The sequence below is a fragment of the Sminthopsis crassicaudata genome, chromosome 2 (genome assembly GCF_048593235.1).
Source record: "Sminthopsis crassicaudata isolate SCR6 chromosome 2, ASM4859323v1, whole genome shotgun sequence".
Taxonomy (NCBI): Eukaryota; Metazoa; Chordata; class Mammalia; order Dasyuromorphia; family Dasyuridae; genus Sminthopsis; species Sminthopsis crassicaudata.
Window position 1 is genome coordinate 543,799,160 of NC_133618.1, and position 25,152 is coordinate 543,824,311.

General features: G+C 37.5%; 1 protein-coding gene across 1 annotated transcript in view; it reads right to left on the bottom strand.

The window, feature by feature from the left end:
• The window catches only part of TLN2 (talin 2), a 528,019-nt gene that overhangs the window by 127,954 nt on the left and 374,913 nt on the right, over window positions 1-25,152 (bottom strand). Inside the window, 13 exon segments of the mRNA XM_074294922.1 lie at window positions 151-290; window positions 1,331-1,528; window positions 2,362-2,481; window positions 4,358-4,566; window positions 10,840-10,942; window positions 13,884-14,012; window positions 14,898-15,032; window positions 16,910-17,023; window positions 19,443-19,556; window positions 21,546-21,674; window positions 23,589-23,755; window positions 24,431-24,509; window positions 24,511-24,726. Coding sequence (XP_074151023.1) covers window positions 151-290; window positions 1,331-1,528; window positions 2,362-2,481; window positions 4,358-4,566; window positions 10,840-10,942; window positions 13,884-14,012; window positions 14,898-15,032; window positions 16,910-17,023; window positions 19,443-19,556; window positions 21,546-21,674; window positions 23,589-23,755; window positions 24,431-24,509; window positions 24,511-24,726 — 1,853 coding nt within the window.

Sequence of the window (25,152 nt, forward strand, 5' to 3'; positions counted from 1 at the left end):
ACTACCAGTAGTCTAATCATTTCTGCTGCTTACAAGGAACACACACAGTACACGTAGCAACAAGAGGCTAGACCAAGCATTTAAAGACATTATAATAGAAAAGAATTGCCACAGTGACACAGTATAACCCTTCATTTTTTCCCCTCTTACCTTGCAGCTGCTGCTAAGAGATTTTTTGCATTAGGGGCCCCTGGATCAACGGAGAGAGATTTAGCAGCCAACAACAGCTTACTGGATGCCATGGAGATATTCTTGAGGTTCCCTATCACTTGGATCTGGTCCTCTTTAGTCTGGAAAGTCAAAAGGAACCAAACTAACTAACTGTTTATCAGCCCTGGAAGTCAAGGGGCCACAGGGAACATTTTGAAATAAAAGTAAGTTATCTGTATAGATCCCATTCTGCAGACCTTGTTTCCAGGTGCCTACCTCGGTAGGACACTGACCAGTGGCTCTATTTATCCAGAAAGATGCCCCACTATACAGCATGTTCTAGGTTCAGGAATCTATCCGAAGCAACTGAATATCTGACAGGAGCTGTGTTCCCAAGAGCGTGCATGCAGACACACACCCCACAAACAATTCCAGCAACTTGCTTAACAATGCCTGGGTTGTCAACCAGTTTGCACATCTCAGCCTGGCACAAATGACCCACATTGTCTCTATTCTCAGGGCTGATTACATTCTGGCATCTTCTACACACTAAAAAGACATTTCTCACCTGGCCTAGCATCTGAAAATTTAAAAAAAGAAAAAAAAGAAAACATCTTTTGTAAATAAGAGGGCAAAAAACACCTTTAATCTCTCTTAGGGAGATCACTGGAGTTCAGGAAACAGTGATACTAAGGCTTGTCACGTTCCCTTGCTCTAAAAAGGCTTATCTATTCACTTGTAGGAGGGAACATTTAATTGTTTGATACTAGGTTTCAAAATGATAGTTTTAAATGGGCCAAACAGCATGAGAAAATATAAATACAAATTTTTACTGAGCTATCTGCTACCCTAATCTCTGTTAAAATGCACCCCATGTTTCTACCCAAAATGGAACAAGAAAAAGAGAAATTTTTTTAAGGAAGGACAAGAAAAGAAAAACTCATCCTTTGGAGCCTGGACATAGTTCTTTCACTGGCAAAGATCCAAGTTTGAGACCACCTCCGGATAGCACCATTCTAATGGGCTTGTCATACAGATCATGGATCTCCCCATGAAGTACATAGAACAGAGACCTACTTAGACTCCCTGAAGCTTGTCTCTATCAATGTACACAAGCAAACTAAAGTCCCAAATGTCCAGTAGAAAGGTAGATCTGAACTCAGTACTAAGCACCATCTACCTGAGCTTGCCCAGCCATTTCAATGCCAGCATCGAGGAATTCATCAAAGTCATCACTGAATTTTCCAGAGGCGGCTGCTAGTTCTCCGCTCTGTCCCCGGGTAGCGTGGACTACCTCCCCTGCTGATTGGTTCAGGTCAGCCGCAGCCTGGTTCAATTCACTTTGAGCTTCCTGGAAAGGCTTGGTACTTGGTGGTAGCTAGGTAAGAAAACAGAGAGGAAAATGTGACTCACCTGGGATGGAAGTGTCAGAACACTATGAAGTATGTAATGATAAAATTAAGAAAGTCTCTGTGATCCCACCCAAGTTAAACTTGTCCTTCAACATGTTTAGCCTCGAGACCAAAGTAAATCCAATGTTAGGAAAATAGTATAAAGTTAGGAACCTAAGAGATTAAAATTTTAGATGGAAAGAAGCTTCAATAATGGATTTACTTGTAGTCTTAGGAACTAAAAGTAGGGGAAAAATAAAACCACCACCATATTTAAGGCCTTCTGGTTTTCTAAACTACCAATAATTAACTTTGGCAATAATTATCAGGTTTAGAGAACTCTGCAATAGTTTTTTGGTTGTTAAACTTGTGGTCTTTGCTAGTAATATACAGCTTTTCCATTTCCCCACAGTGGGCAACTGACAAAATTGTCAGATAGCTACAAGTGATAATATCCCTTAAGTACAGTGGGGCTGTCTCGCTTTTCTCTTTTGTCTAATGCAGGACAGAGATCACCGAGACAGATCAAAATTGTCTCCCACCACTAACTTTCTCTGCTAAGATGACCTTAAAAAGCAATGAGTTATGGATCCATTGGAAAAGGTATTATGTCAATGCAATAAAGAAATTTAATATAATTATGGAAATTTTCTGCCTCCAAGTGACAAGAGGAAATAGAAGTTTGCTTAACCAAAAGAAAAACGTCCTAAGAATTAGTTTCTCCAAGTGACCTTCTCAGGACAAAAAGACTTCATATTTTACTCTGGAAAAAAAAATCCAAATACTTAAACATCTTCCCCCAAAAAATGATTCTTCTCACTGAATCAACAAGCAGCTTCTTGCTGGATTCGCCGATGCTCTTCAGGGCCACATCCACATCCTTCTGCCCAGGGAGGCAATTCACACAGTTGTTCAAAGAGTGTGACACAGCTTTGGCCACCTTGGAAGGAAAAACAAAATAATAAAATTCTTGAATCTCACTTGGACCAAATTAAGTGTCCTTTGAATGCAAATTCTGTGCTGCTAAAATGAAGTAGAATGGACATCCTAACCCTGGTCAAACTGCAGTGTTTTACATCGCCAAAAGGTGCAAGTCATGGAAATTATTAGTATCTATCTAAAATTGTAATGTGGTGACCTGGATAGAGAACTGACCTCTGAAGAGATCTAGTTCAAATTCTCCTTCTGATACATATTGGCAATGCGACCGTAGGCACTTCCTCTCAGGAGTTCATCAAGTCTCTCCAAGATTATATATGGCAAAGAAATGTCAATTTGTATTAATAGAGTTCATTACTGGGGACTTCCTATGCCAATGAAATAATGGTTCCAATAAAAAAATTTTTTTTAAATAATGCTACAAAACTACTAGTTCTCAGGAAAGGTTCTGGGTCCAAAGCCAAGGTGCCCACGCTACTTGGGGATAACATTCTGACCTAGCAGTGGGGATAGTTTGGTGATACAATGTACTTAAGCAGATATCCTAGAGCAAATAAATCCAAAGTACTTTTTGATTCCAACAGAAATCACAACTAGTTCAAGCTGTGTGAAAGTTAAAGAAAAAAAAAATCCCCTTTATCTTATGAGCTTTACAAAGGTCACAAGGGTAAAAAATCATTCTGAATTCCCTGATTCTGAAAAATCCTTTGAAACAAGAAATCCTTAAGTGACTGTATCTCTTGAATAATTCCACATTCATTTTGGGATGTATAATTTTGCACTGGCAAACATCTTACTTGTTGCTTCAGCTGCTTGATAAGGGTACTATTCTGTTCTCTTAAACAGAATGTAATTGGGCATACTGGTTCACACTTGATATTCCATTACTGGGGAGGTTAATTAAGGCTGTTACACCTCTTGAGCTTAGAAATACTTAACTGCAAGGGGCACTTGCCTTCACTTAATATGGTGCATCCTCAGGGCTCAAAGGGCCAACAGATTATTTAGGAAAAGAATGGAGGTCAGAAGTTGACCATCAAAGCCCCTCAGATAATTGAGAGTGGACCCATGAGTAAGCCTACACTTTGAGGCTGGGAGAAAGGAGGAAAATTAAGTCTGAAAAAATAAATAAGCAAATAGAATCCAATCTAAGACAAAGAAAAAACTTTCATTTCATGGATCTTTCCATACTGCTGGTCTATCCCAAATACAGGGTGAAGATAAACAGCTTAATTGGTTACTTTTGTTGACCTGAATGGACTGAAAACAGTCACAGTGACAGACCCCGTTTTCCCCACAATGTGTCAGCTAGACTAAACTCATCAAGGACAGAAAGGCTTAAATATCTTCCAAACACACATTAGGGAAAGAGTTAAGAAATGGACTTGTGATTTCATTATAAAGATGGGAGTTAAAGTTTTAAGCATATATTCAGAAAATTTTAAGCCTTTTCACCTGATTTTTTTGGGAAGTAGTAGGAGGGCAAACTAAACCTTTTTAGTTGGCCCTAGAAATGGTGAAGTCAACTGCCATGTTACATAAGGACCTAATGGAGGGATGGTTTTTAGAATGATTTTTTTTTTTTAATAAAAGCACATATTCAATGTCAAAAAAATTATGATTCCTACATATTGATATTTGTCTTTTAAGTTATAGATGTTACAGTGAAGGCCCCAAGGCGCTGATAACACAAGAGAATACTGTTTTGTACCCTGCTTTCTGCCAGCTCTGCACATCAATGCCGTGGCCAGACAGAAAAGTTATCTTATACTATATGTAATTTAAAGAATTGAGAGATCTCTGGAACCTTATTCTAAAGTTCGATAAGCTTAGTAAAGTCAGAACCAGGTAACATAAAGCCTACCCTTAGGGCCCACCTGAGCTAGTCTCTGTTGACTTTCTGCATCTCCAGGGGCAATCAGGGCCTGCTTAGCTTCTTGAATGAGCATGGCTGAGCCCTCCATCACATCTCTGGCTGAATCCAGCATAGCATGAGCTGCCACGGGATCACTGGTAGATGCTGCTACTCCTCGAGCTGCCTGCGCCAGAGTTTTCAAAGCCTGGGCTGTCTCTCTTGCAGCTACGCCTGAAGGAAAAATCCACCAGACTGTCTGTTAGCATACCATATATAAAGCCAGTGTTTAAAATTACAACAAGCAACAAAATTATGATGGGGCATAATGATTATTTACATTACTAAAGGTAGAAGAGATTTCCTTTATTTACTGGCTAAAAGGGACCTCTGAAAAAGGGGTCTGCCATAAGCAGGAGATGAGTTAAGAAAATGACCACATGGTCATGGGGAATGCCCGATGTCTTTTTAAAATTACAACCTATTACTGAAGATGTTGGGATGAGCCAAGAGAGACTCCAGTGAAGAATATTATGATAAAGCCCCAACTTGTTCAAAGCCTCATTTTGCTACAACTCTGTCAATATGCATATGCAGCAAGATGGTTCCAGAAATCTGGATCCTAAAACTGACCCACCATCTTCTCTGAGAACCCATTAAACAAACCAATTGTCCAAGGCTCATGAAAATAAAACCTATAAAACCAGGGTCTGCATATTGACGCATGTGAGGAGTCATGAAAAGGGTGTGATTTTACCCTGATGGGTAAGAGTGTTGGAAGTGAGGATGAAGTAGGGAGGGTCAATGTCCAATGAAGAGGAGACAGTACACTCAAGAGTCCAACCAAGCAAGCAAAAGGACCTGGCTCACTTGGAAGCAAGAAACTAGACACGTAAGTGGGTGAATGTGCTCACATACTTGGCTCAAGTTAGCATGGTGCTACAGAGCTTGAATCCAAGTCCCAGCTATTGTCTGTGTGAAGCCTGGAGGAATCCTTTAACCTTGCTCACAGTGAGTCAATTTTCTTATTTCCAAAATAGAGATAATATTTGCAACTGCCTAGTTATTTTGATGAAAGCTTTTTGGAAATATTAAAGTAGTATACAAATAAATAATGATTAAAAATTTTTATTTTGAACATTAGAAATAAAGCAAGCATTTCCATAACATTGAATTGAAAAAAAAAAGATGATTGCAGTGAAACCAAAAATCAATTATGCAAATTCCTATTTGTTTTAACTATATAAGAAACTGATCATGTGACTCCCCCCCCCCCTTTATTCTTTCCTCCCTTACTCTAGCCATGGTTATCATTACACACACAGCCATTACACATGTATAAATTCACCTCCATATTGTTGTCAAGAGGAGACAAGAATGTAGCAATAGTAATAACATGGTCTCTGAAAAACAAGACCACGTCACAAAATACAGAATGCAGGCCTGTCCATACGGTAGCTCGGTCCAGGCAGGAAGCCCAGTACACTGCCCCAGCACTTTAGAGAAGAAGCTAATTCTACCATGCTGGTGGAGATGGGTAGGAAAAAAATGAGGGCTTTGATAAGTGAGCTCTGACCTAATCCTTCATGGAACTGGCCCTCCACCTCAGGAGCTCGGTGTCCAGCCCCAAGCCACACTGTGGGTGGACCGTCCTTCCTGTTCCCTCTTTATGAATTGTCTTTGCTCTTTAGAAAAAAGCTCCTTCAGGACAGAGATGGTACTTGTGCCCTCAAACTTTAGCATGAGCTGGTACACAGCTACACCTTTCATAAAGGTTTATCGATCTGCTTTTTGTCCCTCTGATGTCATAGGACCGCCAGCTCTTCTAGTCTTAGAAGGTTACTTTTATGCCATTTAACCTATTTTCCTACTTTATTCTCGGTGAAGGCAGACTCTTTAACCTTGATTCCAATTTATCCTCTGGAGCACTTAATCAACAACAACCTTAAGTCCTGACAATAAATATGAAAATTCTTGCCTAGCAAAGCCAAGATATGAATTGATGGGAAGGATAGAATATACTTGTGTCCAACTGAAACTCATGAAGAAGACAAATTCATAAAAACTCCTAATAAGTGGTTTACAGCTGCAACTCCAACCTTCATGTGATAATTTTCAGACAGTTCAAAGTTAAACTCTGTATGTACAGCAGGGAAGCATTATGGCTTAGTCTGAGTCAGTAGGTGGTCCTGTCATTTCAGAGTGAGGTGCAGTAGTGCAAAAAAGAGAGCAGAAGAAACTAAAATACATAAATGAGACAGTGTTGGTGTATCTCAGGCTGCCTAATTGTAAATATTTAGGAAATGACACAGCTGGGATATAGCTCTGTAACCTAATGAATGCAAATTACAAATCTCCCAATCCCTACTTTATCAAGCAAGCTTCCAACGTAGTTTATACAGGCTGGAACACTTTTTAAACAAAATAATTTGTCGTTGTTGCAGTTTGGGGTTGGAGCAGATTTTTGACAAAATGTTCATGAGAAAATATGCAAAAATAAGTGAGGCTAATGGGAATAAAAGATGAGTAGAATGGACATTTGATTTTAGACATAAGCCTCTTCTTTATAGACAAAGCTGAGTGTAGTAACACTGGGAAGGAAAAAGAAGACTTGGTTTCTAGCTCAAAATCTGACAATTACAAAAAATGTGAACATGGGAAAATTAGTTTCTCCAGACCTCAACCTCCTCAGCTATAAAATAAGGAGGATTAAGCTAGATGATCTCTAAGGTTCCAAATATTTTTGTTAGAATTCATTCCCAGAACCTATTATAGTGCCTGAGACAGAGTGGGTGGTTAGCAAGTGCTTTCCTATTGATTGATTTCAGCTCAGAATTATATCTTCTTTTTATCTCCCTACTTCTCACCTATGATAGAATCCAACCTAATTTTACATCCAGAGGACATAATGGTTGTTGTTGTTCATCCTTCACTATTGAAGATGACCATGACATCAGGGAGGTGCATGACACATAAGTGAACGGCTTTTAAGTGAGGCTGGGCAAAGTCACCCGCCTTACCTTCTCCAAAGCCACCTGGGTGCAGCGGCCAGATAGAGATCAGGAGGACTGGAGATGGGCCTGGATGCAGTGGGAGACCTGAGCCTTTCTAACCTAGTCTTTATTAACAGGTTTCAGTTTGATTGAGGCAAAGCCCAATCTGCGATTAAGGTTAGGTAAGAAATGAGGCAACAAATGGCCTCTTCCCTAGTTTAAGGGAAAAAAAATCCATCTAGGAAAGGGAAACCCTCCAGGTTTGTGGCCAAAATAGAAACAATTGTTAATTACATTTACTCTCAGTCAATCAAGGTCCAAACAATGACCAAGTAGGGCTTAGCCCAATGAGAGCCAGAACCACAGTGACTTGGGTTTAAGGCATGGTACTAAAGAAAGAAATCTAACCCATAGACTCCAAGATATCTTGCCTGATAGATGGAAGGATGAAAGAAAGGAAGGAATGGAGGGAGCGAGGGAGGGAAGGAGGTAAAAGGAAGAAATACCTAAACAAAAAGAGCTGTATCAAACAGCTTGGTAAAGGAAGCTAGAAAAGGCATTTCTATTGCATCTCATTTGATGCAAAACATATTTTTATGATAGATAAAGACCATATTTAGAAAGCAATGGTGAGAAACGAACTCAGTTAAAAAGGAAGCATACAAAAAAACATGAATTTCAAAGATTTAGGTACATTCATCCCAAATAATTTCTGCTCAAGATTCCTTCTGGAACTCATAGCACTTGAGGATCTACACAGCATGATTCAGTTTCCAAACAAGAGAAAACCACTCATAATAAAGGTTAAGAAAGGCTACCAAAAAACCCTGGCAAAAATCTAATGCTGTCCAATGGTTGAATTTGCAATAACAATTTAAATAGTGACCATCACGGGGACAGGCTTAAAAAGTGAGTTCCATTGCGAGGACTAAGATTGGGAAAGCACTGCAAAGCGATTTTTTTAAAAACTAGAAAAAGCATATGAAGCCATAAATTACTTCAGCAGCTCCCTCACCATCTGGATCCTAAATTATGTTCAATAGCAGTGTCTGGGAAATATGCACTAGTGAGATTAAATACAGAAGAAACTCCTTATAATGGCTGATCTTTATGACACATTCATTCATTCAAAATGTATTGACCAGTTACTATTTTTGAACCTAGATGGAAACAGGAAGCTATCCCAGCCTTAATTTACCCATAGTAGCTATACAATAAAGGGAAAGCTCACAACACCACTATCTCCATATCTTCCATTAGTATTACCTTCAAATTACTCAATTTATTAAGCACCTATTATAGTCAAGACCCTAAACTAGATACTAAGCCCCTGTCTATTTGAACCCAAAGCATTACTGAAAAACCTGTATTGAAGAGAGAAAGAGAAAGCTTCAAATTGTAGAGGCAGAATCCTGCCCAATGATGGCAAAGTCAATGAAGTGGTTATATTAGTTACACAAGAAGCAACCTCCCCCCAATCAAAATGCATACGTGCATGAATGCATGCACACACGCAGAAAATAAGATACCACCTTTCTTCTGAGGTGCTCTCTGAGGGAGAGTAAATTTGAAAAGGAGCACTAAACACAAAAGAAAGCAGTAATTAAAGAGATGGGCTAAGACCTTAAGGATGACTGTTAAAGATGATAACAGTAAATATTTCTTTAACTATAATAATGATAACTCAGACTTATTATAATGATACAGATAGATATGAAATGGTTACTAATTTTACTTTACAGATGAAGAAACTAATTTCATTCAGGAGAGCTAAGTAACTAGCTCAGGTTCACATAGAATTTAAATGTTATAACTGAGATTTGGCCACAGTTCATAAATCCAAGTTTGATGATCATTCTAAAGAGACCAAATATACAGAAAATGTATGGGATACAGGATAGAGATAAATACTGTTCATAATGAAGATTCTTGGGCTACACAAGATCCTGAAGTACCTTCTAAGTTATGAAAGAAGGGAAAATTAAGTTTAAGACTTTTTCTGTGATAAGAATTTTCTTATACTCTAATTCTCTGAAAATTAGTTGCCAATGTATAGTACATCTAGACTAATTGTCTGCTAGATTACTCTATAAGAATGAATATCCCCATCATTCATTTTATGGGGGAAAAAAACTTCAATTAATAAGCAAGTCTTTAATTAAGTGCCAATTAATATATAAAGCTAGGTGGCTCAACAGATAGAACCCTAGGTCTACAGTCAGGAAGGCTCATCTTCCTGAGTTCAAATCAGCCCCTGACACTATATGACCCTGGACAAGTCACTTAACCCTGTTTGCCTCAGTTTCCTTATCTGTAAAAAGAACAGAAGAAGGCAATGGCAAATCATTTCAGCATCTTTGCCAAGAAAAGCCCAAATGGAACCACAAAGAGGTAGACACGACTGAACAATAACGAAATATATTCAAGCACCATTCTAGGCACTGAAGAAAGACAAAAATGAAATCATCCCCGTCCTCAAGTAGCTTACATTCTAAAAAAGGAGACAATATGCAATTAATGTCTAAGTAATGACATATACAGCACTCACATTTGGACCGTTATCTGTATAAACAAAGTATAGACAAATGATTGTGAACACTTGATTTCTGAAGAATATATAAATCACATTAAATCTTATATCAAAGAAAATACTTTTAAAAGTCACATCAATTAAACATGAAACTACACAACAATGGTGGTATTCTTTGTTTTTACTGACAAGAAAATAGGTTGGTTTGCTTTTTTAGAATTACCATGAAAATTCTTTTTCTTAAGGAACATGTTAAAAATTATTATTTATTTTTAACTTTTGTTTTTAAATTCTGAGTTACAAATTGCTCTTCTTCCCACCCCATCCATCACCCACTGCAATGGCAAGCAATAAATGCAATATTCAATTTTTTTCTAGAATGAAAAATAGATTATGTAAATTAATTTCCAGATCTTTGGCTTACACATTAAGAAATAACTTTAGTTAGATCTGAAACTAGAGTTAAGAATAAGTATGGAAGGAGGAAACTTAAAAAACAAACAAACAAAAAAAAAAACAGCACAATACAAACAGACAGAAGACTGATGACTACTGTCTTTCCAAAGAATTAATTAATGTATGTGCCTTGGATTCCCTTAAAAAATGGGTGATGCACTACATGATAATCAATTTAAATAAAAGCCAGGCAGGGCTCTTAACCACTGAGATGATGCACATTTCTATGTTTTAGTCCTAGGAAGCACAATTCTGTCAAAAAAATGATTGGGAGACATTTTCTAAATTGACTAGAGTGTGCCACTCTGGAGGTTCATTTCAGTAACTAATCCCAGTTACTCCTCTAAAAACAAATTTCTATCCATGATGGTCAATGACACTTGGAACTCTTACCATCAGCATGAGAGAATTAAAAATAAAATCACTCAACAAGTAAAAAGCTGCTGGTTTCAGAAATGAAATATTTCTCTGTTCATTGCTGGCTATAAATTTACTATATGGCATTATGAATAATGAAGAAGCGCCTACCTGTGTAGTGTTCATTGCCCTGAGCAGCACAAGTTAGTAGTTGAGCCATTGAAGATCCGACAGCTTTCGAAGTACTTCCTAGGTCCTGGGCACACTTTTCAAGCTAAAACAACAGAAATGGGGAATATTATTTTGAGGAAATGAAAAATCCCTACTAAGTTCATATGATATTAAAAAAAAAAAACCTCACAAGGATTGGCCAGTGCTTTAAAGATTTCTACTTAGAAACAATAGGGTACAGAATATAGTGCATTGGAAGTGAAATCAGATATGGAAATTTTAGTGATTATTAGTTGTATGGCCACATACAACTAATGATTCCCTAATTTATAAAATGGGGTTAATCATGCTTTATTATATATCTTTCAAAGGGGAATTGTGATAAATTAGAATTGTGTAAATCAGAAAGGGCCATATTAATTTATTATTAATGATAATAATGACTCTTAAAAGTTATTTTGGAACATTCATTGCAAATCCTTAGAATGAACCAAGGACCTCCCCTATCAACTAAGTAGGCAGAAGGATTGCTCCTCTACCTCACTTAGATGAAGGATCTCTCAAAATGGTTAACTTCATTATTCTATTTCAAACTGTACAAGTAAAACATTAAAGGAGAATGAGAATGGTAAGTAAACTGAAGCAAATGAGATTTAAAAAAAAATTCCTTAGTAGTATGTAAACTTTCTGAAAGCAAGAGTTATTTTATCCCTTTTTATCATTAGTATCTAATATACCATCTTATATATTAAGCAGGTGCTTCATAAATGTTGATTTTTCATCTAAGTTACAACCCCTTATTTTGATTATGATAAATGGACAATCTTATTATTTAAAAGTAAAATAAATGCAAATTTATTTTACAAGATTAATTAGCTCATTAAAGGACATGGCAAATGACTAGGTTAGGATCATCATTTGAATGTAAAACTTAGAAACATTAGCAGGATGTCTCAACATTTAGTAGACTCATATATAAGGTTGGGTTTTTTCCTGCCCCTCCTCCTTTTAAATATAGTTGCTACATTCTTGTTACCAGTGGAAAAACACATAAGATTTGGAATAAGAAGACTGGAATTTAAATTCTTGCTCTATCATTATATCCAATGTCACCTGGGTGATCTTGGACACATCACCTCTAGGATACTTATAATTCCTCATTTGCAAAAAGGTAAGGAGAGTTAGAGCAATTGTCTTTTTGGTATAATCTAAGATTTGGGAAATACAGTAGAAACAAGGATCTGTGATTTAACTGATAGAAGGAATTCCTATTTGAGAAAACATCTTTTCCTAAGGCAGATCAGTATTGTCTCCATAATTTATCATTTAAAGAGCTGCCTAGAATACCAAGAGGTCCCATAACTTGCCCAGGATACCATAGCCAAATACATGTTAGAAGTGAGCCTTAGATTGAGGTTGTCTTAGATTTAAGGCCATTTCTCTTTTCACTATGATACAGTATGTATCCTAAATCTAGAATCCTAGGAATATTGATTCAAAGACAGAATTTCTAGGTTCTTGGTCTGTTTAGAAAAATCTGGACGAAAAATTAATTTTAGTAGCAACAACAGAAATATATGCTTCCATTTTAGAAATTCTTGCCAGTGTAATTCATATATTTCTAGATAAAAATATAAAATTGCAATTGAGATGCATCTGCAATGCAAAAGGTTTGCTGCATTCAGAAAATGTCAATGGAAACTGAGATGGAATGCGCCTGAGGGCATTCAACTGCTTTCAGACTATTTTGAGTAAAGCAACTTCATTTATAGGAATACACAATGGGATATCTCAGGCTTGGAAATACTCACTTATCTATTCACCCAGCAGCAGCAGAAAAGAGTGCTGTTTACATGCTTTACATTATCAGTATATGTTAATGAAGAAAGGCAGCCTGACAATATATAGGGACTGGTACATTTTTATAGGAGTTAAATCCTGACATAAATCACCTTGCAGTATCATGAATTCATTTATATTATGGACCCAGATCATATCCGTAGTAGAAATAATATCACATTGCTTATGTATGGTATGTTCAGCTAGCCTTCCTATTGAGGCTTTTACAATATGGTAAGACACAAGAGGTATTATTTTAGAAAAAAAGGGCTGTAGAAAGGATGTCACACAGCTCAAGGTCACTTATCTAGTCAGTGGCAAAGCTGGGGAGAAAACCCAGGTCTTCTGGACATAGGATCATAGATTCAGAGTTAGAAGGGATCACGGCAGCCACTGAGTCCAACGTGGAGATATTGATCATTGATGAGGAATGTGAGGCTCAAAAATTCAATCATTTGCCCAGGTTCACAAATGTAGCAAATGACAGAAACATGATGTGAACTCAGGCCTTTTTATTTTTAATGGACTGATTATCTATTTTTTGTGATTTTCAACAATTAATTATCCCTCTCTTCAGGATGCTGTCATTTTTGCACTATCAACCCTCTTATTATAACAAAAAGTCTTTCACTAAACTTTATTTCTCAAATATAGTATGTTAATGCATGTTATTTCTTAAAAACCACATTTTTATTAACATCTTATTTTTACATCATCTTCTTTCACTTATTTCTTTTTTCTTCCTTAGAAGAGAATAAACATTTATAAGAGTTATGAAAAGCTAATCAACATATTAAAGAAGTTGGACATTATATGCAGTGCTGCACATCCATAATTCTCTCTGCAAAGAATATTTGGGGAGGAAATATAAATGTTATTCTTGCATTCTAAGAAAGCAATGACCATTTTCTGCCAAGCCATGTTGCTAGGAAATATGTACAGAAGAGTAGCCAGATATTCCGGGAAGCAGGCTTCAGCACAGTTGTCTAGCTCTCTGCTGCTATGGGGTCAGTCTAGGTCTGCACATTCCAGGTATTTCTGAAAACAGAATTCTTGACCACCAGTGAATTTGAACCAAATACACCAAAGGGTTTTTCCACACCTATGACAAAAGCCCACACTCTTTTCTCTTTAGATGTCACTTTAATCTTCTCTGGGGGGGGGGGGGGGGAACCACTCCTGACCATCCCCTCATCCCTTCTTACGGTTTCTCCAGGGAGTGGTTTTAGTTGACTCTCCACAGCTGCCATTTTGGCGTCCTGTAGTTCATTTTTGAGAGTCTGTACGGTGTTCAAAGCGGAATCAATTTCCATTGGGCCACAGGCTTCATGTGCCTAGACAGAAAAGAACAAATTAAAGCAGGAAACATTTATATCTAGACAAGGAATCCCTGATTCTTGTGGAGAAAGAGCATCTTGAGGCGATGGAGAAGGAAGATCCAGAAAACAAAGTTCTGGGACTTGGTTAAGCATCAGAAAACTAATATGACTTAATTAGCCGAAATGACATTAAAGAAGCATGACCATTTGTATCTGAGGACCTTGTGAATTTTCCACGTGACTTGCAGCTGAAATCTTCCACATGTGTTATCAGAATGAGAGTTCTTTCAGAGCACGCGCCGCCTCTTCTATGTATACTTAGTGCTTAGTGTTGTGTGCACAGTAAGCTTTTCATAAATGCTTCATTCATTCATTCATCTATATGCCAACGGAATCCAAGAAAGACATATTCTATGGCCAAGTCAGATGTTCTAGTGCAAGACTTAGAATCATTTATCCAACAAAGGTAGTAGAAGCAACACAGGAAATGACTCAAAATCTTTTCGGCTAGTTTACCAAGTTGTCATGTGACAAACAGGAAGGAACACACACATCACAGAGACCAATGACCACCTCAAATGACACAAAATTATTTTCAAGGAATGCTAGAAGAGATCAATATAAATCCAACCTTCAAAATATCTGTACGAGCCAGTTCCAGAGGGAGGCAAGAAGAACACAAGACTCTTACACAGAATTATCTGAACTGATGGGGACAAATAACCAGATGACAAAGAGGAAAAGCTCAATGAAAGGAAGAACCCAACTATATTAAAGGAGGTTTCCAAAGAGTACTCAAAACATACCCTGAAATATCTTCTCCCACCCCTAAACTATCCCAAGGAATTCTCAATTTTTTAAAAAATGCTTTTCATACTAACAGATCTAAAGTGTACTTACTTTTTGGGAGGCAGTTCTCAGCTCCGCCAGGCTGGTAGCAAGGTTCTTGGCACATTGGCTCAGCTGCATAGCCGCAGCCTGGTCACTGACAGTAGGTACCGCGGCTTTGGCAGATGCCACCATTTTGCTTCCCGGCTAAATATGAGCAGAAAGCAATTGGAGATTCTATTGTATGGTCCTTAATCCCCATAGGTTCTCTACAAAGACTATGGGCTACAGAAAGAATACTGAGAATGCTTGAATTCAGATCTTTAGGAGCGTGAAAATTAGCAAAACTGTGGAAATGATAAGAGAGAAAAATCTCCCTAGTCTCCATAATCCTACCATGATACAAGTTGGGATTAACAACTAATAATCAAGGGTCTTCTTATAAGAGCCAGATTCACAAACAAAATGCACTGAAAAATTGAAAAGAATAGGGATAACTACCATTATGAATATGGCATTTTTTTTTAAATTAAGGCAACATGGCATAATGGATAAAGAGTAGATCTTGGAAGAAGAAAGATCTGATTTCAACTGCCTCTTATGACACAAAGTGATTATATTACCCTGACCTGGCCACTTTCAGAAATCTAGGCTATTCTCTAAAACTATAAGGTACAGAGAAAGTGTTAACATGAATTGCTAGAAGGAATTCCTTCAACCAATAAATTCATGGAATCACTCCCTATCCTGTATTCCTAATAATTAGATTACATCTATTGTACAGACCTCATAATAATGAATAACCAAATAATGTGTTTCCAAGGAAGAAAATGAATTATGATAACTATTTCTTTGCATCCTATGTCTCCAAAACAAATTTCTCTCTCTCTCTCTCTCTACACACACACACACACACACACACACACACACACACACACACACACACACACACACACACCCCTAGAGAGTCAACTATTTTTCTTTCCTTATATGAGAGAACCAGCATATCTTTGAAGGGGATACAAAAATTTGAGTCTCATTCACAGTTTTTGACTGACTACTTTAAGGGTTCCAGAATCTAGCTAACTCACTTCTAAATTGAAAGCAATAATCAGTGCAAGCCTGTTCATCAAGATTTCCAATTTATTACATTCTCTCCCTGACTTCTTTTCCTTAAAGAGCAAAGAAGAAAAGTCACAAAGTCCTTAAAAAAAATAAAAAGGATCATCATGTGCATCTGCCCCAAGGGCTTTTTGCTATATTTTAGCATCCTGCTCTACAATGTTCAATCTATCTTCTCTGAAACTGGAAAAATAATAAAGACTCTCAAGGGTCTGATTCCACCACAAAACATTTGTTGAAGCTGCAGGAGACATTCTAATTTTTCTCTTTAAGATCAAATGAAGAAGAAAAGGACCTATATGCATAAAACATTTATAGTAGCAGCTCTCTTTGTGGTAGTAAAGAAGCAGAATATGGGGGTAAGGGCAGCCCCATCAACTGAAGCTGGGTAGAACTATTTATGGCTTATGAATGGGATGGGATATTATTGTCCTATAACAAATGCTGAAGGAAAGGGTTTCAGAGAAATATGGGAAGACTTGTAAATGTGCAGTGAAGTGAAGGACAACAATTTATGTAATAACAGCAATATTATAAGCACAAACAGCACTAAAAGAATTAGGAATTCTGATCAACACAATGTCACTCACAATTCCAAAGAATTCACGATGAAACATGCTACCATGCTCCTGACAGAGAGGTGACAGACTCAGTGCAGTTTGAGACATATTTCAAAATGTACTATGAATATATCTGAACGATTATAAACAACAAATATATCTAGATAGATTGATACACACATATAATTTACATGGCCAATAAGGAATTGATTTTGTATGACTATACATGTTTGTGATTAAGGTTTTGTTTTTCTCATTTTCTTATTAGGGTTTGGGGAGGAGAAGGAGGGAAGAGAGACAGATTTGAAAAAAAGAAATTAATTTTAAAATGTTCTCTCTCAAAGGACAATGGAAATACAAGGGTCTATGAGTCCTGGCATGGGTTGGTCAATTTTTACCTACCTGGAGGAAGTTCTGGCTGGAAATGATGAGAGCTAGTTGAGCACTGAGATCTTCTGCTTGAGCCTGGCTCCCCCTTACCCCCTGGACCAACTGAGGAATATGATCAGCTACAGCCTGTGGGAAGCAAGGGAAAATATAATTAAGCACCTCTGGGTAATCTGGGGAATGTAATTATGTTGAATTATCCAGAGTGAGTAGGAAAATAACCTAGTATAAGGTCTTTCTTGCACGTGAAATTCATTTACATACTCTCCTTGGTAGGCAAAGACACGTCCCAGACCTTAGAAAGCATGTTTGGCTGTAGAAGGCTTTACAAATACAGGGTTTTACTCTATAGTTAAGTTTTCTCCTGGCAGATGAGACTATCAGGTATGAAGGGGTTAAAAACTAGCTCACAGAAACTGGGCTTTCAACTTAACAGAATGTATTTAATTGCAACTTTAAACTGTTTACTTTCATATAATGTGACCATTTCCAAACCATGTCCCTTGCCCTCCAGCTTTCTTCTTCATCTCCTTCTTATCAAAAGCTTGGATTCTCCCCCTGGGATACAGGATGTGGAAGCCTTTAAGCCACTTCTTAACTATCTGTCCCACACATATCTTTTCTACTCTCTGCTTTCTACCTCCCCTTTAAGTGTTATGTTCTTCCACTAGAACTGCTTGGATTTCTATCTCAAGCATTTAGCCCAGTGTCTAGCACACTGTAGGTACTTAATAAATGTTTTCATTCACTCATAGGATCCTGAACTGATATAAGCATAATTTATGGCCAAAATGGAGTCAAGTGGATCCATCAATTAATCCAAAGCAAGAAAGGCAATCAATTTGGAGGGGAGTGGATGGTGAATACTTTCAAGTAGGAATACCTGGGTCTCAGTAAAAGCATTCATCACTTAGCTCTCTCCCGATAAGTCATCTCCATGAGTTAGGCAGGTGATACTGATACAGTTCCTTTTTTTCCTCACCTTCACCAAGGATATTCATTTCCCCCAAAATGAAAGACTTTCCAAAGGTGGCAAGAATCAGAACTCCGTGTTTTTGGAAGCTTATTTTCCATATGCAGCCTGGCATGATTCCTTCAAAAGAACTTAAACCCCTGGCTTTTTTCTTAAGTAATAAACCCTTTGAAGCTCATATATTGCTCACTAATCTCAAGACATTTCGTTCTTTAACCAGATTCTCAAAAGCTTTATAACTCAGTGGGTTTGTAGTTAGCCTCCACCTGGTAAATTATAAGTCTCCCATTTTTCTGGAATTGACTATATTTTTATTTGTTAATTTTTTTCTTTTCTTTTCTTTCCTTTTTTTTTTTTTTTTTTTTTTTAAAAAGGGAGCCTTTTCTTTTAGAAGTCTATTAACTTGATTTTCATGCACCTTCTGAGAAGTGGAATTGCCCATTTCTATATCCTGTTGGGATCCTTATTGCTTGACAGGCCCTGCAGCAACCAAAATGGGGAGAACAGCAGCTTAAACAATGGTACAAGCTCACACTCAGCAGAGCTCTCCCATACAGCAGCAGCAGCCTCCACATAAAAGCAGTGGGAGAAGCCTGAGGCTAAAATGGTTTTTTGCTTTGCAGTGCTTGCTTCATATATTTCTCAGAGCTTTTGTGCAGATGAGCTCAGAGCTGTATGGAAGGGGGAATATGGAATTTGGGCCTTGGTTTCAGAGAGCCATCCATAGTGGGATCGTCCAATTCCTTTCAAAGATAAATTTATTTCTGAGATGGTAATAATCACCCCCATACCGTGGATATAAATCATTTCATAGATATATCTTGAGGAGAGGCAGGCAAATGAGTTCCAGTTAAATTAAAAAACACACCATCTTTCTTCCCTGATTAGTTTTTTTTTTTTTTAAAAGTATAAAAGATCAACCATGTTATAGATAGATCTCTAAGAAATGGCCACACAATAGGATTTGCCAGATCAAACCATTTTCAGTCCTTTTGAGAGACCCAGGCTTACTGTGGCCTACTTAGCTGAAGATGGAATCTCATATTAAAAAAAAAAAAAAAAAAAAACGAGACAGAAAGGCTCCAATAGACAACTCCAAAAGGAAAATGGAGTTGAAGCCAAGTGGAAATGAAAAACTCAAGGTGTGGAATGGGGCAGAGGGCAAAGCGGAAAATGAAACACTATTATGATGTGTAAAGGATGAATGAGAAGTAGCCAGCTCTTCAAAAGAAAGGCTCTTTGGAAATTCAATGGTTTATTACTGTTTCATGGTATTCAAATGGCCGGACTACTGAATGGCGGTGATTTTTGCATCTTTCAAAAAAAAAAAAAAAAAAAAAAGAGGAGAAAGTAAATCCAGGACATAGGAAAGAAAGAACTGGGAAAAAAAATAAATTAAAAAGCCAAGTACTGACAAAAAGCAGACTCAAGAACACCTGGAAAATGTGAGCCATTGTGAATTGGATTAGTGGGCCTGAATGATATCCATTAACTAAATTAGCAAGGCACTTAGAGGGGTAACACTCTTAGTATCATCTACAATAGACAGTATGCTCTGTCAGGCTGGATACTTACCTTGCAGCTCTGGACAAGTTGTTGGTGAGCTGCTGGGTTCTTGTTAGAAATAGCCGCGTTCTGGGATGCCGCAATTGTCTGAGTGGCAGCAGCTGCAGCCTGTTTTGCTGCAACCTTAAAAGGAGGAATCAACATGGAAAGATTTATTATTTTTTAAGGTACAATTTTTGTTTCCTACGTGTAAAGCAGGTCAATCCCTGATGTATGTGTAAGAATGAGGATATAAGTAGATACTGATTTTTAAAATCACTTTATGATTTTTAACAGTGTCCCTGGAAACCATCATAAGGTTCATTACCCTAGAAGAGTTATTAAGTTAGCTTGGTATCTGAAGTGGTATTTTCCCTTTTGTCTTTTTTGTAAAGGGACAAGGAACAATCCTACCCACGATGGTACTGATAAGTGGTTCCAAGGGGAATTCTTGAAAAATAAAAATAAAAAAACATAATATAGGGCTTTCCATGTAGCTCTAATAAGCCAATATAAATGTTTCATGCCTATGTTTTTCTTATGTATAATTGAATAACACTCTCCCCTTATGAAGTGCCTTGACAGAAAAAACTATGAAACTATAGCTATAATTCTGGTGCATTTTCCTATCCCTTTTCATACATAAAAAAAGACTAAATTCAATTTTCAAGCCTGGCACATGTTTACATTTAGTTTTCAATGTACTGATCTCAAAGCTACTAATTAAAGAACCAGCATGAGGACAATGGCATGAGTAAGAGATGTTTTTGGATAAAAACTTAACTTATACATGTTTTTGTGTGCAAGCACACAATGCACTTTTCTCTCATTCTATACTAATTTTGGTACTTCTGACTATATGATACAAAATTTGATATCCATCTATCTATCAGAGAAATATACCTTCTAACTCTGATGAGAATTCACTGACATTCCTTACTTTAAAAAAAGTTCTTCTTTCCCCTACTATTCAATCTTCCTATTTTCTATGATTCAAGAAAGTAGCATTCACTCACTAGTATTTGACAAACCATTTCCTCCATTCCAAAAGTCTGAGAAAATAATCCTAACAATTAGCTATCAAAATTTATAATCCAAATTATCAATTTCTTGAAAAAAAAAAGAATCATAGAAATGTAACTGTTTTCTGGTATTAAAGATTCTAGCTGTCAAAATATTTGCTTTGGTACAAATGAGATGATAGCTTGAGAACTGACTTTAAGCCTAACTTCAGAGTTCCCACAGACCTGAAATCCCTTCTCCTTCAATAAAATTAATTTCTTAGATATGAATTCTTTGTGCCAGTGGTTAAATCTTTGACTTAGTTTTACTAATTAGAAAGATATGCTCCGAATTTGCTGACTTGTACAGTACCTATTTAACCTAAAAAGGATTCTGGGAAGATGGCAGAGTAGGTCAGTAAATTTCAAGCTCTTCATTTAATGGCTCCTTGCCCAGAGAGAATTTATAAAAGAATTCAAAAAAGAAGTTAAAATCAAATGAGAGACATTGAGGAAAAAATAAAAAAATAAATAAAAACCATCCAAGAAAAACAAGATTATGAAAAAAAGGTAAACCAGAAAAGGAGATAGTAGAGTCTTAAAAATGATAATAACTCCTTGGAAATTAAAATTGGGCAAGGAAAAACCAGCAAAGCTGTAAGAGACCAAGAAATAACAAAACAGAAAATAAAGAATGAAAAAATAGAACAGAATGTGAAACATCTTATAAGAAAAAGAACAGAGATGGAGAAGAAATCAAGAAGAGGAAAATATAAGAATAATTGAAGTACCTGAATCTGTGACCAAAAAAACTAAAACAAACAAACAAACAAAAAACAACCAAAAAACCCAAACAAACCTTGACACAATAATGCAAAAAATAATACAAGAAAAGTGTCTTGGACTGATAGAATGCAAGGCAAAAGTAGAAATAGGAAAAATCCATCTATTCCACCTCAAAGAAATCCTTTGTAGAAATCACATAGGAAATAATTGCCAAATTTTGAAACCCCTAGATCAAAGAGAAAATTTTGCAAGAAACAAGAAAAAAGCAATTCAAATAAACAACAAATAAAAAAGTAGATACTCCAGAAAAAGGGAGGGAGGGAAAGGAGGCGGCCTTTTTTCTGACCTCCAATCGGTTGACAATTTTTTTCTTAATAGCATTCTGAGCAGCTGCATTGGTTGCAATCCGGAGACCTTCTGCAGCTTCTCTTAATCTCTGTTGCTGATCTTCATTTTCTGGGTTAGCAGCAGCACCCTGTAAGGGTAAAAATAAGGATTTCAAGAGGTCCAGGGAGTTCAATTATATCTTTGATTGTTCTTTTATCTAATTTTGTTCTGAATATGGTTGCTTGGTAGGCAAAGGTAATTTTCCCAAGAGATAATTTTAAGCTCAAGAGGCTTACTTTTGACATTAAAAATATCTGCAAATGTTTTGCTAAGCTCTGAAAGTCAAAGTGAGATCATTAAACTCTAGGACATATTCTAAAGTGTTTTAAAAGCCGCCATGATGAAGTACTTAACACATTCTGCTAACCCCCACAGGGCAAAACTATATAGAAATTACTAGGAACCAGATTTTGGTTCAATTAGATTTATTTTTATAAAAGAGATCTAACAAAAAAATGAGTATGGTTGTCCTGAAATGTGATGATGAATTCATCAGCCCTGCAGTTCTGCAAATAAAGCATGTTTGCTAGATATTTTAAGTAAAGCTTAGACTTGGCCTCTATATTCTCTTCCAAAATATCATTTATGCTCCTTTATTATCTATGATCCATGTAAGTTATCACGGGACAAAAATATAATACTTGAAATAAACTTAGCACAGTAAAAAAATCATTTAATTTCATTTGTTAATTGAAAATGTGATTTACAATCTTGATTATACTAAACTGTGAATCATCCTTATGGGATATTTATTCCCTATAGCATTATAAAGAGTTGATACATCTATGGGAAGTTTTACAAGTAGGAAATAATGTGTAAACTCTGAGGTTGTAAAAGAATTTTGCTAAAATGAATATTTCTGGTCATGAGAACCAAGAAATAACAGAGATAATATATATATTTTTTGTCCCTAAGTTCCTGGCACTTTGGGAGTGATGTTTCATTTTGGTTTGAAGCATGGGAGTCTGGGTAGTTTTTATAAAGTATAAAGTACAGTTTTATAAATTGGTATGTGAAGAGGGAAAGAGAAATATAATTGTTAATACATAGCAGATTTTTTAAAAAGTCTCCGTAGTTCAATTGTGGTTAAGTTCCTTTATTTTTCCTTTCCAAACAAACTATAGCACACACAATTGAGTTCACCCTTATATCTCCCTCCTCTCATGGCCTTTACCTGAATAAAAATCAAAGAAGGAGCGCAGTGATGTCTATGAGACAATTACTTGTGTAGGTGTACTGTGTCTGTACCTCGGTCCGAGCTCCATGAGATCAAGAACTTCATCCTATCTAACCCTGAGATCTTCCCCAATGCCTGGAATAGAGCTCACCACAGAGCAGGCACTTCAACATTTGCTGGAATGGAATCCATGGGGCAAGCTGCAAGTTCACAAAGGGCGGAGAGTGCTTCTGCTTTTATCTGGGTGTCTCCAGCACTTCCATTTAGTTCCATGCTTGATAACTGTTTATTGACTGATTGGGACAGTGAAATCACTTTACCATACAGCAGTGGTCCTCAGACTTTTTAAATAGGGGGCCAGTTCACTGTCCCTCAGACTGTGGGAGGGCCGGAGTATAGTAAAAGCAAAACCTCACACTCTGTCTCTGCCCTTCAGGCCATTTGCCATAACCCAGCGGGCCGCATAAACGTCCTCAGCGGGCGCATCTGACCCGCAGGCTGTAGTTTGAGAACCCCTATCATACAGGAGCTTTGCCTGTTAATGTATTTATTTTAGTTTCTTCTTAGTACACAGCACAAATTATTCCTAGATTGGAAATTCATTAAACCAGGTGTTCTGATCACACATTCAGCTGTGTCACCCAGAAGGAGCTTAATCTTTAATCTTAGGAAGATTAAATCTATCTGAGTCTCATGTTCTTCTTCCAAGGAAAAGTTGGATTAGAATATCCCTACAGGGCCCTATCAGCAAATGATGACATTCCCTAAGTAGATCAGAAGAATAGCCGACACCATGACTTGTCACGGGGAATCCACGTGGATTACCTTTGCAGCCTCGACCATCCGCGCAGTGGAGTCGGCCAGGAGTTTGGCAGCCGCCAGAAGCTTTTTGGAGTTCTCCATGTCGATTTCTGCCTCAGCGTCGGACCTCATGGCATTGACAAGGTCCGAGGTGGCTTGGGCCAGCACTCTGGCCTGCCGTACCATCTCACCTGGAGGATGAGACAGGTGAGACTACAAAACCTCTAAGTGTTTCAAAGGAACCCGTTCAACTCTAATGGGGAATGCAGAAAAGGAGACATTTATGTAAAAATACTCAATCCCTAGACCAGCCTCTTGGAATAACAACTGCAGACTCAACACCTTTCCAGAAAGACAAAGAAAAGGAACATCTTCTATGGGAGCCTAGGCTGCATGTCCTGAATAGAGTTTAGTTATCCTCTGCATAGAATTAACATGAATAGAGAAACAAAGAGGACTGATTTCTTACAGGCTTTAACAAAACCTAGGAGGAGGAGGAAGTTGTGCAAGTTTTCATTTTTAAACACACACACACACACACACACACACACACACACACACACACCTACTAAATGTGTGACGAAAATCTTTTGGCTTTAAATTATTCATGAAAGATGCAGAAAATGTAAAAAAAGTTGTATACTATCACTTAATAAGTAGTGCTAAGAGAAACACATCTGTTACTTTGAAATAAAGAGTTGCTTCCAATTTTAGCGAAATTCCTGTAATGAACTTTTTGAGGTTTTTGCAATACAATAGAGACCTCTTTATGATATACAGAGTAATTCTCTCTCTCTTCACATGACACCTGACCAAAAATTTTAAAAGAACCAAGAAATAAACACATCCCAGTCAAATCCACCTACCAGCGTCTCCCATTGAGCTGAAGATGCTCTCAGTAACGCACATGATGGTGTCGGTTGCCTGGTCATAGCGGCCAATAGGCTCCCCCTCGGCTGGCAAACTGCCGGACGTGCTGCAGGAGGTCGTGCAAGGCCTGGCTGACCACACTGGCTGCTGCGCTGACCTGCTTCAGGAGCTCGCTATCGTCTGTGGCGTCCTGGCAGGCTCGGACGCAGTTTTCCACTGACCGGTCGACAAGTTTTCCAGCCTCAATCAGCTGTTCCTGGCATACGGGGGAGCTGAGAGTGGGGCTCACTACCTGCAAAAGGATGCACAGAGGTCCAGGAACTACAGGGTGATCTTGATCCCAACTGTGTGCAAACACCTCTGAATATGCTACAAGTTTAGGTTTGGTTTAGGTTCCATAAATCAAGATATAGGATCCTTGAGGGTGGCCCCTTGCCTGCTTCCAATCTTCAAATCTAGGCTCAAAAAGAGTCCATAATAGCCACCACTATCCCTTCTTTGCTACAGTGGATCACAAGTAAATGTGGAATATTGTATATATTGATAAATGTAGGAAATTAACAATTTTCTTTTTGAAATCTTCCCTCTTCCCAAAGGATGGCTCACTGGGTAAGGGAATTAGCAACACAAATAGCTGAAAATCAACCATTCAACAAGCACTTATAAGTACCTAATAAGTGGCAGGAAGTGTGCTAGGCACTGGAGCTACAAATACAAA